General features: G+C 42.3%; 1 protein-coding gene across 1 annotated transcript in view; it reads left to right on the top strand.

The window, feature by feature from the left end:
- The window catches only part of LOC100542043 (neuronal acetylcholine receptor subunit alpha-7-like), a 48,382-nt gene that overhangs the window by 14,602 nt on the left and 21,347 nt on the right, over positions 1-12,433 (top strand). Inside the window, exons 3-6 of the mRNA XM_085214091.1 lie at positions 4,490-4,534; positions 5,903-6,012; positions 8,528-8,607; positions 11,040-11,207. Coding sequence (XP_085070217.1) covers positions 4,490-4,534; positions 5,903-6,012; positions 8,528-8,607; positions 11,040-11,207 — 403 coding nt within the window. The remainder of the gene's footprint in view (positions 1-4,489; positions 4,535-5,902; positions 6,013-8,527; positions 8,608-11,039; positions 11,208-12,433) is intronic.

The following is a 12,433-nucleotide window of genomic DNA, read 5'->3' as shown; positions in this document are numbered from 1 at the left end:
GTCAGGCACGACATGTTGCCTTGCATAAGTTGGTCAGGCTGTCATGAATCATCTCATTGTCTTGCATGTGCCTTAACAGATCTTCCAGCAGGATCTGCTCCATGATCTTCCCAGCCGCAGGCACGAGGATCACCAGCTTGTAGTTCCTTGGGCCTTCCTTTCTCCCTTTCTTAACAAATGGGAGTGAAGATTCCAGACTTTTTCCAGACTCTGGTTTGCCTGACAGTCATGGCTTTTTGAATATGATGGAGAATGGCTTGGCAACTACATCAGCCTGTTCCTTTGGGAACCTGGGATGCATGTCATTAGACCACACAGACTTGTACACATTCATCTTTATCATGTGACCTTGAACTTGCTCTTCACTTTCAGTGAGAGAGCTCATCCAGCCCCTGCTTAGAGGTTCAGGGACATAAGAGGCATGCCAGTGAAAACTGAGGCGAAGAAATTGTTGAGTACCTCAGCCTCTTCCATATCTGTCATTGCCAGTTCTCCTTTCTCAGTTTTCAGAGGGTGTACATACTTCTTGGCCTTTTTCTTCTGGCTAATGTATCTATAAAATCCATTTTCTTTGTTTTTCCACATCCTTTTCCAGGTTCAGTTGCATCTGGACAGCATCCTTGGACTCTTCCCAGGCCACGTGTCCCTGCCTGTACATTTCTTTTTTATCTCTTAGCTTGAATCCTCCAGAAGGTTTCCACTCAGCCATTCCAGCTTCCTGCCTCCCCTCATTGATTTCATGCACTGGGGTTTGGAATTATAAAGCAATTATTGATTCATTAGCTGCACAAAATATAGCTAGGTTTTAATAAGCAACTCAGACAATCACTATGCTCACTATGCCCAGAATGGTGAGGTGGACATCAGTCAAGAAGAAAGAGCCTCTGAGGATCCCTGGACACATCCTTGGTGTTCTTGAGTTGCTGTCATTTCCCACATTTGTTGAAACAAATAGCTCTGCTGAGTCAATTTATTACTACTAAAACAGGATATAAAATCTAAGCTGATTTTTGTGTGATATCTTTCAGCAGCAGAAGCAGTTTAGAGTGATCTCAAGAGGAGGCAAGGGGAGCAGCAAAGGAGGTGATGTGATGTACAGTTTTGCATAGATGACTATGGCAAAGGTCTGTGTCATGCCTGATGTTTCCTTTTCCTGGGACAGGCATTTAGCAGAAGATGTCTCTGCCCATAGTGCCAAAGCCACTGGCAGTCCTACAGATCAATGATTTCATTCTCTCTAGGATGGGATATTTCTGTAGTTCCAACAGGACAAGTAAGAGAGGAGAGGGAAACATGATACAAGCAAGTTTATGCTAGGGATTCAGTAGTGCCAGCAATCCAGTATCTTCTGTGCCAGAGAGAAACAGAAAAGGCTTCTCCATGTGCCTTTAGCTCATGCATTAGCTTGCAAGCCTGCAGCCACACAACGACTTAAGTGTGGGATACATAAGAGGTAAACTCAGAGTTCTCACTGAAGAAAACACATCTACAGATGCAGCTCAATTATATATCAATTAATACTCAGTCTGCTTCTGAGTAGCTCTCATCTTTCCTGATGCTTCTTCACTAGTTTCTTTGCATCTCTGAAGCAGGAGTGGGAAAGAAAGACAGCATGAAAGTAGCTTGATGTTAGCAGACTGGTAATTTTTTCTAAAGTGAATAAGGTGGTTTCACTACCTGTATTAACCAGTAAGTATTGCCAAAATAGTATAATTAAGGATCAGCATGATCCAACAAACCCAGGCTACTTAAGGACTGTGGTTTACCTTGTGATTTTGGAGACCAGACATTTTTGGACCTGATTAAATGAAAACCATAACCAATAAATTTTCTTTAGAAATTTGCTAGGCCACCAATCATCTTGCATCTTGGTGAAGTTCTCTGTCTGTCTGTTCTTACTGAACAGTGGTCATGAGTGTTTATTACTTCATCCCATTGGTGACTTTTGCAATGAACCTTGAGGTTTGATCACTACAGCTTGGTCAAATGATTTTCTGCAGAGTTTCACAGCAACTTTGCTAATGCTAGAACATCTGTCTTTCCATAGAGATTTCCATATCTTCCTTGTAATGCAGCTAATTGCTCTGGTCTCTGCATGAGCTCTGTGTTTGATATTTCTTCTTGGTTTTGGAAGAGCAGGAGAAATAAAAACAAACAGAAAATGGCCTCAAAATAAATTATAGAATCATAGAATCACCATGGTTGGAAAAGACATCCAAGATCATCCAGTTCAACCATTCACCTACCACTAATATTGTTTCCCTACTAAACTCTCAGTACCACATCTAAATGTTTCTTGAGCATCTCCAGGGATGGTGACTCAACCATCTCTGTGGGCAGCCCATTCCAGTGCCTGACCACCCTTCCACAGAAGAAATTTTTCCTAATATCCAAACAGAACCTGCCCAGGCACAATCTGAAGAAGAGTTGTGTATCAGGAGACCAAAGCATTCTTTACACTTGAAACATCCTGCTTAATGAACTTAATCTCCTTTTATGACAAAATTACTCACTCAATTGACTAAGATGATGTAAACTTTCTGGATTTCAGCAAAGCTTTTGATACTGCCTATTACACTATCCCTCTAAAAAAATGCCCAAGGTAAAGGTAGACAAAAAGGAGTGGGTGAGTGATTGGTTGGCAGATTGGGCTCAAAGAATTGTAGTAAATGCAGTTACATCAAGCTGGCTACCAGTCAATAGTGGGGGTCTGCAGAACTCAATTTTAGGGCAAGTTCTCTTTAACCCAATGACTTGGATACGGGACTATAAAGTATAGTAAGGAAGTTTAGAGATTAACTCTCTCGAGGGTTGAGAGGCCTTGCAGAGAGATTTTGACAAATTAGAGGGTGGTTGATGACCAACTATATAAATTTTAAATAGAGCAAATGCCAGATTCTGCAGCTGGGTTGCAGCAACCCTGGACTTATGTGAAGACTTGTGAATGAGAGTTTGGAGAGCAGTCCCCCAGAAAGGGATCATAGGGTTCTGTCTGACAGTGAGCTGAATATGAGGCAGCAGTGTTCCCTGGAGCCCAAAGGGCCAACCATACCCTAGGTTGCAGCAGGCCCAGTGCAGCCATCGGGTGAGAGGATGGGCTGCCCACTCTGCTCTGCACTGTGCGGCCTCACCTACAGCACTGCATGCAGGTTGAGTGCTGCAGTACAAGAAGAACGCAAAGCTATTAGAGAGCGTCTGAAGGAGGGCTGTGAAGATGGTGAATGGTCTAGAGGAGAAGATGCATGAGGAGCTGCTGCAGTCCCTTGGTGTGCTCAGCGCAGAGCAGAGGAGCTGAGGGGAGCGCTAAGCTCTGCTCTATGTGACAGTGACAGGGCCCAAGGGAACGGCATGGAGCTGTGTCAGGGGAGGGGCAGCTGGGGGTCAGGGAAAGGGTCTGCACCAGAGGGCGGTGGGCATGGAACAGACTGCCCAAAGGGGCACAGCCCCAAGCTCAGGGAATTCAAGGAGTGCTTGGATGCCACTCTCAGACATAGGGTTTAGATTTTGGGTGGTCCTGTGTGGAGTCAGGGGTTGGACTCCGTGATTCTTGTGGTTTCCTTCCAACTCAGCATAATCTATGATCCCTAACTGTAGAAAGGGGAGGCAAGTTAATGCATTGTAGGGTGTTACAGCCTGGGAGAGCACACATTGAAAGTATTGGAATCACTTGAGTCAGGCCATAGCTGTTCCTTCTAACGCATGCCCAAGAGAGCTGAGTTGAAGCAGAGGGGGAAAATGCTGCTTTCTGGCATACCTTTTGGCCAGGAATATGGTTTCCTTGGAAAATGGCTGCATCAGTCAGACTTACTACAACCTCACACCCTAGCTTGAGGATCCAGCTGAGTCCAAGCTGGAAACAACTGGGCATACAGTGGGCCAACAATACTGAATACCTCATTCTCAACTCTTGGCAAGTACACACCTGTGGTGGTATCTGGAGCTGTGCAAAGCAAAGGTGCATCTGAGTAAAGAACTGCTTCTCCATATCTGCTATGGTGATGACACCACAGGATCCTGTACCTACATGCTGGCTGCAGCAAAGAGGGCAAACTATAGCCGCCTAAGGAGGCTTCTTAATTTCTGTCACGAGTCAGAGCTGCTTCCCTGTAGCATCTACATGCTGGTATCTGAACATACAGATCCCCTGCTCTGCGTGGGTACCTCATGAGCTCCCTTTCAGATTCTATGACTTGCTGTCATGTGCTAGCATTTCCAATGGTCTCCAACAAAATAACAGTCATAGCCTATTTTCTTAACTTCTGATGTTGATCAGTTATGATAAATTCAGGAGGTCTGTAGTTTCAAAAGGTAGAAAAGAGCCATTACTGTCTCAGTTATGTAATGCAGTTGAATAATTTTGCACTGAGCTCACAATCTACTTCAAAAAGTTTGTGTTTATTTAACCCAAGAAGTGGGTTTTCAACGGAAGTCTTCCACCTGTAATCCATGAGTCTAATTTCTTTTTCTCTCTTTCTATTCCTTCTCTAAGGATGAGAAGAATCAGGTGTTGATTACAAATGCTTGGCTGCAGATGGTGAGTAACCTGCATGAATAAAGAATTAAAAAAAACCTTCCTAATAACAAACTACCGAATGTGATTTCTTAGCTGGAAAGCAAGATTGCTGCCTTTTAACTTGTCTCTGACATTCTTCTATTGCTCATTTTAGCAGTGAAAACAAGAGGAGACTGCATTCACCCTCTGAGCAGACCTTGGGAAGTAATACTAACCACACTATTTCGCCGATGAACATAGGCATCAACAGACAGCTCAAAGCAAGGCTCCCATTATAGCTGGAGAAGCTTCAAGAGGTTCAGGGCCTCTCCAACAGTAGAGCTGGACTCTTGTAGTGAAGGAGCCAGGCACCTCATTAGACCTGGCTGTCCTGCTCTCATTGCTTCTGAGATGTCTATAATTGGGAGCTAAGGTATCCCTTGAAAATGCAGAACACTCTAGCATGCACCTCAAATGCAGAGAACTGCATTCAGCTGTGCACTGGTTTGCCATCAGCAGTGCCCAAGCTCATTGGTGGGACAGCTTCCTTGGAACACTGCCTTCCCTTTCACTTTAAAAATCTCACACATAAACACACCTCCCCCCTCTCCTGCAACTTGCTCCTACTGAAGAGTGACCTGAACTGGTCATGCAGGATAAGCAAAGTTGATCTTCACTGAACAGGTATACCTCCACTTGGTGGAGGGAACTTCCTACCACATCTGCTGCTGGCTGTGTGTGGTGAGAGATATGATCTACTTTTATGGAGCATAAACTGATCTCCTTAATGGCTTGTGCTCAACAAAGATGAAGCTCTGCAGGGAAAAACCTGTGGGAGACTTGAATGATAGAGCTAATTCTGCTTTGACTTGAGCAGTTAAATACTATGTCAAGTTAATGGGTGCAACTGAATGGGTTGTTTATTCCACAGATATCTGTTGGGATTTGAAGCAGGAATGAATTTTTTCTACTGCAAAAACTAAACCAACATATGGGATTACAGTATCATCACAGTAGAGTCTGCATGTATCTTGTTCTTAGCACAGAGTGTCTTCAGCTATAGCACCAGTAACACTCTTGCAATCCTACCATAGGGTTTTTCCGAAAGTCACTTTCGGCACAAAAGTTGTTCCTGAGCCTTTCTTAAATTATTTGAGATGTCTGGCTTCATGTCTCAGAGTGGAGCAGTGAGGCACTAAATTAAATACAGCAGCTAACAACACTGAGTCATCAACCTGCAAATTCCTCTCTCTATATGCCAGCTGTTCTTAATAATTAAAGCCTAGCATTAAACTATTATCAGTAGTGATAGCAGTAGTATGATAATATCCATTCTGCTCCCATAATATTCCAAATAGCTTAAAAGACCTTTACCAGCTTGTATAATCTGATGTATATATTTTCCAACAGTACTGGGTTGATATTTACTTGTCTTGGGATCAGTACGAATACCCGGGTGTGCAGAATTTACGATTTCCAGCTGACCAGATTTGGGTACCTGATATTCTTCTCTATAACAGGTAAGCAATATGCATAATAAGCAGTCGGAGCCTTGAACTAGAGCACTAAATGTTGGTAAACAACCATGCTGCACTGATATTCTAGGGTTTTGTCTGCTACTCTTGAAAAAACAAATATAAAAGCAAACAAATGCAAGTTAATAGATTTTCTAGGAGTCACTCCAAGTCACACTTTCTGTAATTTTATTTTTTAATTAATTTTCTCTTTTCCCAGTGAATGTGTGAAAACAATCCATATTCTCCTTATATTTACCATACCTCTGCTGGAAAACTGCTTGTTCCATAGTCTTTCTGCTTAAAATAAATAACCTGTTTCTTCGCATATTCTCCATTACCTCACCTTTTCATCATTCCTTAGCTCCCCCAAACCCTCTAGAACCCCTTTTTTTTTCTTTGCCATTATGGAGTCCAGTGCTCTAGTCAGCACTTTTGCACTGTTGGATTGAGTGGAATTTCTGTATACAGACTATTCTTAATTGCTTTTTGGGAGGAAGGGGTTCTACTTTTGCTCTAATGTTTTATTTTTGGGCTTATTTTGTCCTTTGTCCTTGCAAGATTTTCACTGACCTTTCCTTCTCAGCCAGTTTTAAACATAATCCTTCCTAGTTGTCTGGGTTGGGCTTCCTTCTTCTAGTTTCTGCTGTTCTCCCTTCCAGTCACCCACTATAAGATAACTGAAGGAGGTTTGAAGTGACCTGAAAATTGTTCAGGTGCTCTTCTTTATTGCAGCTCTACTACTTACAGTCTTTTTATTAATTTTCAGTCTCCAAAAATGATGCATATTATCTGGTCCATATTATTTTAGTTTGTTTATAAGGATATATCACAGGAAGGGCTTTCTGAGGTTCAGATATGTATTCTACTTCCTCTTATTGAATTATTCAGTAAGAAAATTAGATTGATTTCATGCAGTTGGCCTTGACAAATCCGTGCCAGCTGTTTTTACCTCATTATCTTTGAAGTTAGGATGAGGTGTCTATAATTTCACCTTTTTACAAAAAAAGAAAAAACAAATCAGAATTCTCTTTGAACTTCTCTAATTCACTGAGCCCTTTCCTGTACTCCCCAAACTCTCACAAATGATTGTTAATGCTTCAGAGAGTATTTTGGCCACCTTCAGTATTCGAGAGTAAATTTCATCAGTGCTGCCAACTGGAACCTGTCTTTTCTACACTTCTTTAATGCTTTCCTTTTCTCTCCTGCCTTGGACTCTGACCACTGTGTGAGGGTTAGTTGTGGTGAGCCACAATTCCTGAAAAGTGAAGTGCAGAAGGCACTGCAGCTCCCTGTACTCTGTTGTTTCCTTTCCTTTCACAGCAAGCAGCGAGTCTATCTCACCCTTTGTCTTTCCCTTGTTTTCTTCCCTTATTTTCTTCTTTCTATTAAGAAAGCCTTTCTTGTGGCCTTTTGTGTTATCACTCATTCTGCACTCTAGTATTTTTGCTTTTACCCACATTGATTTCTGTTGATGTTTGTGTTCCTCCTGAGTCAGTCATTCCTGCTCCCATGTTTCCAGTGTTCAGTCCTTGATTTTCAAGTCCTGATGTAGAGGATCCTGATGCAGAGAACATTGTTCTTCACCCTTTGACATGAAAGCAGGATGCAGATGTGTTCAGTTTGCAGTCTTCTTCTCCAGCATTTGTTTCCCCCCCTTTCAGCTTTCTGGCACTGTGTCCTCAGACATGAACAAGGAGCAAGCCAAAGGAGGAATGGAGACTGGAATTTTCCATGATTGGTGGCAAGACAGGGTGTGTGAGATGGGAGAGCCATGCAACATGGACCTGCATGTAGCCATGATAGGCAAGGAATCAACATGGGAATCTTTCTGTATTTAAACTGGAACACTCCCTCATGCCTGCTTCTTTGAACAGTATTCTTGCTCAGGTCATTATTCCCTTCTTTTCTCAGAACCACTGGAATACTAAATAAATTCTCATTTCTTGATCCCTTTCACCAGGTTTCTGCTCTTAAAGTCTCAATCAGTACCTTCCTACAAGCCCCAAATCTGAAACAGCTTCTCTCCAGCATCTTCCTCCATTGCCCGAAGCAAACTTTTGGCCCCTAAGCATCCTAAGAGACAGAAGAATTATTGCCTCAGGGCACCATTGCTCTTACAACAGATATTTAGGTAAAAAATTACTTGAGTTACACTGTGAGCTGCCTGATCATGACAGCAGCCCTAGAAAAGCCTCATCCTGCCAACAATTCAGACTTTGAAACTTCCTTAAAACTTCAAAAACTGTAATACTTCTGCTCCTTTCCTTTCTGCCTTTGCCCCAAGGTATCTAACAGCCCCACATCTTGCTTCTCTGAGGACATTACAGCAAGCCATCAGCATTTCTGGGTGCAGGCCAGTAGTGTCTATTAGAAAAAAAGGTACTTCAGACATTCTGTGCATTGAATTCTCACAAAAGAAGTTGTTTTTTTTCTTTTTTTTTCTTCCTGTTGAAAGTTGCTACATCTTAAACATCAGCTTGCTTTTTCTTTTCTTTGTTTTGTTTGTGCTGTGCTGTAGTGCGGATGAGAGATTCGATGCAACATTTCACACAAATGTGCTGGTGAATTACTCTGGATCCTGTCAATATATTCCTCCAGGTAGGATGCAGACTGTGTTTGTTTGCTCAATGTATAGCTTTGAATAACTATAAGTAGTTTTCATTCATAGATGAAATCAAAGCATTTAGAAGCAGTCCACAGCAATTTTGCAAGATATATAATTTTATTTGAGACAGATCCACTAAGTAATATAGCTCCACGACTGGTAGCATATTTCCACTTCATAAATTAGCTGAGTAGTTTGATCATCCAGAGATCCATCTGAGGTATTATCTAGGCAAGGTGTTGGGTACCTCACATCACGTTATCACAGAGAAAAGTTTCTTATGCAAACCAATTAGTTCCTTCTTGAGACTGAAGGGAAGTATGACAACAGGAGGTAACCAGGAGCAGCAGTCTCTCTGCAGCGCACTTTATTCTATGAGGCTGAACCTCCATCTCCATGAGTTCATCAAGAGAAGATGAACTGAGACCAGCCCTGTTGAGCCAGACCCAAACCACATTCTGCTTTCCATCTGTACTGCTGATTCAGTGTCCAGAGGGCCATCTATACTGCTGATTCAGTGTCCAAGCAGCCAGGACCTACAGCAAACACACAAGCTATCCCCTTCATCACAGCCTCTGATGGACAGGAAATGTATAATCTTTGTGCCATACGCTGGAATCCTAATGCCAAGCACAACCGTAGGAGCCACCAAGATAAAAGTGGGTATTCCCTGATAGTTGATCTTCTGTTGATCCCTACCTTTGAGACCTTTTAAAGCATTTTTGTTTTTTCATGGAAAGACCCATGGGAATATTTGCTCTCCAGAGATCAACAGTTGACAGGAATAAAATCAACCATGCACCAGAATAGAGCCTTCCCTGTCCCTCCTGGCTCTGTACAGTAGGCAAGGGAGAATGTATACATATAGGCAGATCTGGTGCTCTGCTGGTTTGTTTTCAACTAAGAAGGCAGAAGATATACCACACATCCAGAGTACACCTGCAGTGAGCTACAAAATTGAAAGTAGAAAAGAGAGAATAAGAAGTAAAGGAAATGTCTCATGGAAAGTATAAAAATCAAATTTCTTACAGGAGTTTAACTCCTGCTAAACTGCTTTGCCCAATCCATTTTAGAAGGCAAATGTTGATAATCAGCCTACTTAATGCAACAAGTACTCACAGAAGCAGCTAGATTAATCAGGACATTGGAAAACACAAAAGAGGCATAAAGATGGTGTTTCCAAGGCTTCATTAAAGTTTTATTTCCCATTACTCTGTGAGCAGGCTGTGCTCACTGATGTTCTCCATTAGAAAAACAAGCTCTGCTATACATGGCTCAGTGGAAGAGCAGAGAGAGAGAACAAAGAGGGTACAGCTGTCTGTTGTGAAGGAAGGTACCAGAGCCAAGACTGAGGAGAATGTGGGAGAAAACACCCAATGTAACTCACCCAAAAATGGCCATGACAGTGGGAAGCAGATCTACCAGAAGGTAACAGAGCAAATGGATGGAATCCAGCTGGGCATCAGTTTTTGTGCAGAGAAATGCACACACCACACTATTAAGCCACAGTGTCCCCAGCTTTTACAGCAGCAGAAAGAAACTAACACATGATCTCAGTTTGGGGGATTTTATCTTCAAACGGCACACCTAAGAACTTACAGCAAACACACGTTGGTTAGGTGTTTCAGAGCTAAGATTCACATTATCTGGTATTTTATGGAGCACACAGAAACAGTTACTGCAAGCAGGTAATCTTAGTGTAGCATGGGAGGTAACTTTCCATCAAATCAGAAGCTGCTTCTCCATCACACAGTACTTTTGTGCTGGCCAGCTCAGGGAAGATGGGGAGCCAAAGTGAAAGCTGCATAGCCTTAGGCCTGCAGAGGTGAAGGTTTGTAGGGATGACCTCTGCTTTGCTCCAGCTTCTCGTGATATGGCTGTGTAGATAGACCATCTTCGCCCTGCTCTAGGCTCTCATTTCTCCCGGACAGTTGGGAAAATCTTGCAACTGCAGTGTGGGGCCCCAGTAATAAAGTCTGGAGCATTCCCTAGTTTAATCTCCTCTTTCAGCTGAATACAAATAAAGAAATAAACCAAAATTAAACAGTAGCTTTACAGTATGCAACAAATCCTAACATCCTCCATTACTTAATATGAAATAAAGACAGTGGATTAGAAACATGCAAAGTAAAATCTGGATGTGACCCTTGGGCCAGCCAGACCAAGAGACAGGGAGAGCAGCTCTCATGTTGCCACTGTGTTCTTGGACAACCTACCTCAAGGATGCAGTGAAGAAGGAAGGGATCTTCACCAGTGTCCCAGGAAGGCACTTATGCTAGTATCTTTCATCTGTGCTTGCTGTTTCGTTACACCATGACTATGTCATGCAAGCTTTTGGAGAAGAAAGTTGCTCACAATCAGTCTAAAAGTTAAGGTTGGAGGTGAACCCTGCACACGTTTGATTCTGGTTGATTTTTATCTACAGGCATTTTGAAGAGCACATGTTACATTGATGTCCGCTGGTTCCCATTTGATGTGCAGAAGTGTGATTTGAAGTTTGGCTCTTGGACTCACAGTGGTTGGCTGATTGACCTGCAGATGCTTGAGGCTGATATTTCCAACTACATCTCAAATGGAGAGTGGGATTTAGTGGGTAAATTGACTTGCCTAAATTTTTTTCAGTACTCTAATTTTCAAAGGCGGAACCCAAATAGATAGAAATTATTGTATATTCAGATCTGTATTTGAAATACAGGTATGAAAAGTTTTCATGTAAAACCTTTTACATGAAAAAAGAAGAAAAAAATCACAGATCAAAAACAACTTTTCAAGTGCATTCTTTGAAATGTGTCTGAAAACACTGTGTTCTGAAGCAACTGCCTAAGTCTAAGTGCACAAATGAAATCTAGTGGTGCTGATGCATCTGAGCAGTTTGTCAGAACTGTACTTAGATGTGTCTTATGTAGACACACTGAATGCTACTGTCACATCTACTCAAACACATCACTAAAGAATTGATTGGTGTAAAAAATGGTATTTCAGCAAAACTGGAATTAGCTTTTACAGAGATTATCCTGTTCACTCTGAAAACCATCAAAGCCTCTAACAGTTTGTAATATCTGGAAATAACTGCAGCTTAGTGTGTCTCCTTTTTCGTGGTTCAGGATGTACTTGTATTTTTAAACGAGGAACTTGTGTCCAGAATTAGTTATTCATAGTTAGCTCCTAGTGAATTATTTTGAACTCATTTAAGTAGGTGTAAATCAGAAGTCAAGCTACGGAAATGGGCAGAGTTTAGACCACATTAATGGTAACTTGCAGCCATTTTTTTTCTAGTCTAGATATTCGATCAAGGGAATCACTAACCCAGAACAGCTGAATATGCCATTCAGGGCATCTGAGAATAAAATAAGAAACATAATCAGTATTCAGGAGTGCTGGAGGACTGCATAGGAAAGTCCTCCTAAAGTCAGTTTATTCCAGAGCATTTCTAACTTTCCAGTACTTTGATCCTATTTTTCCTATTTTCTCCCCTATGAAGAAAGGCTAAGTGAACTGGGTCTGTTTAGCCTTGAGAAAAGAGAGGGGACCTGATCCAGGTTTATAAATATCTGAGGTGCGGCAGCCATAGTGGTGAGGCCAGTCTCTTTTCAGTGGGACGTGGAGACAGGACGAGGGGAAATGGACATAAGCTGCAGCATAGGAAGTTCTGCACAAATGTGCGTAAGAACTTCTTCACAGTGAGGGTGACAGAGCACTGGAACAGGCTGCCCAGGGAGGTTGTGGAGTCTCCTTCTCTGGAGATACTCAAGTCTTGCCTGGATGCCTACCTGTGCAACCTGGTGTAGGGAACCTGCTTTGGCAGGGGGGTTGGTCTCG

The sequence above is a fragment of the Meleagris gallopavo genome, chromosome Z (genome assembly GCF_905368555.1).
Source record: "Meleagris gallopavo chromosome Z, MGAL_WU_HG_1.1, whole genome shotgun sequence".
In the NCBI taxonomy this organism is placed as follows: domain Eukaryota; kingdom Metazoa; phylum Chordata; class Aves; order Galliformes; family Phasianidae; genus Meleagris; species Meleagris gallopavo.
This window is presented reverse-complemented; position numbering and strand designations above follow the sequence as displayed.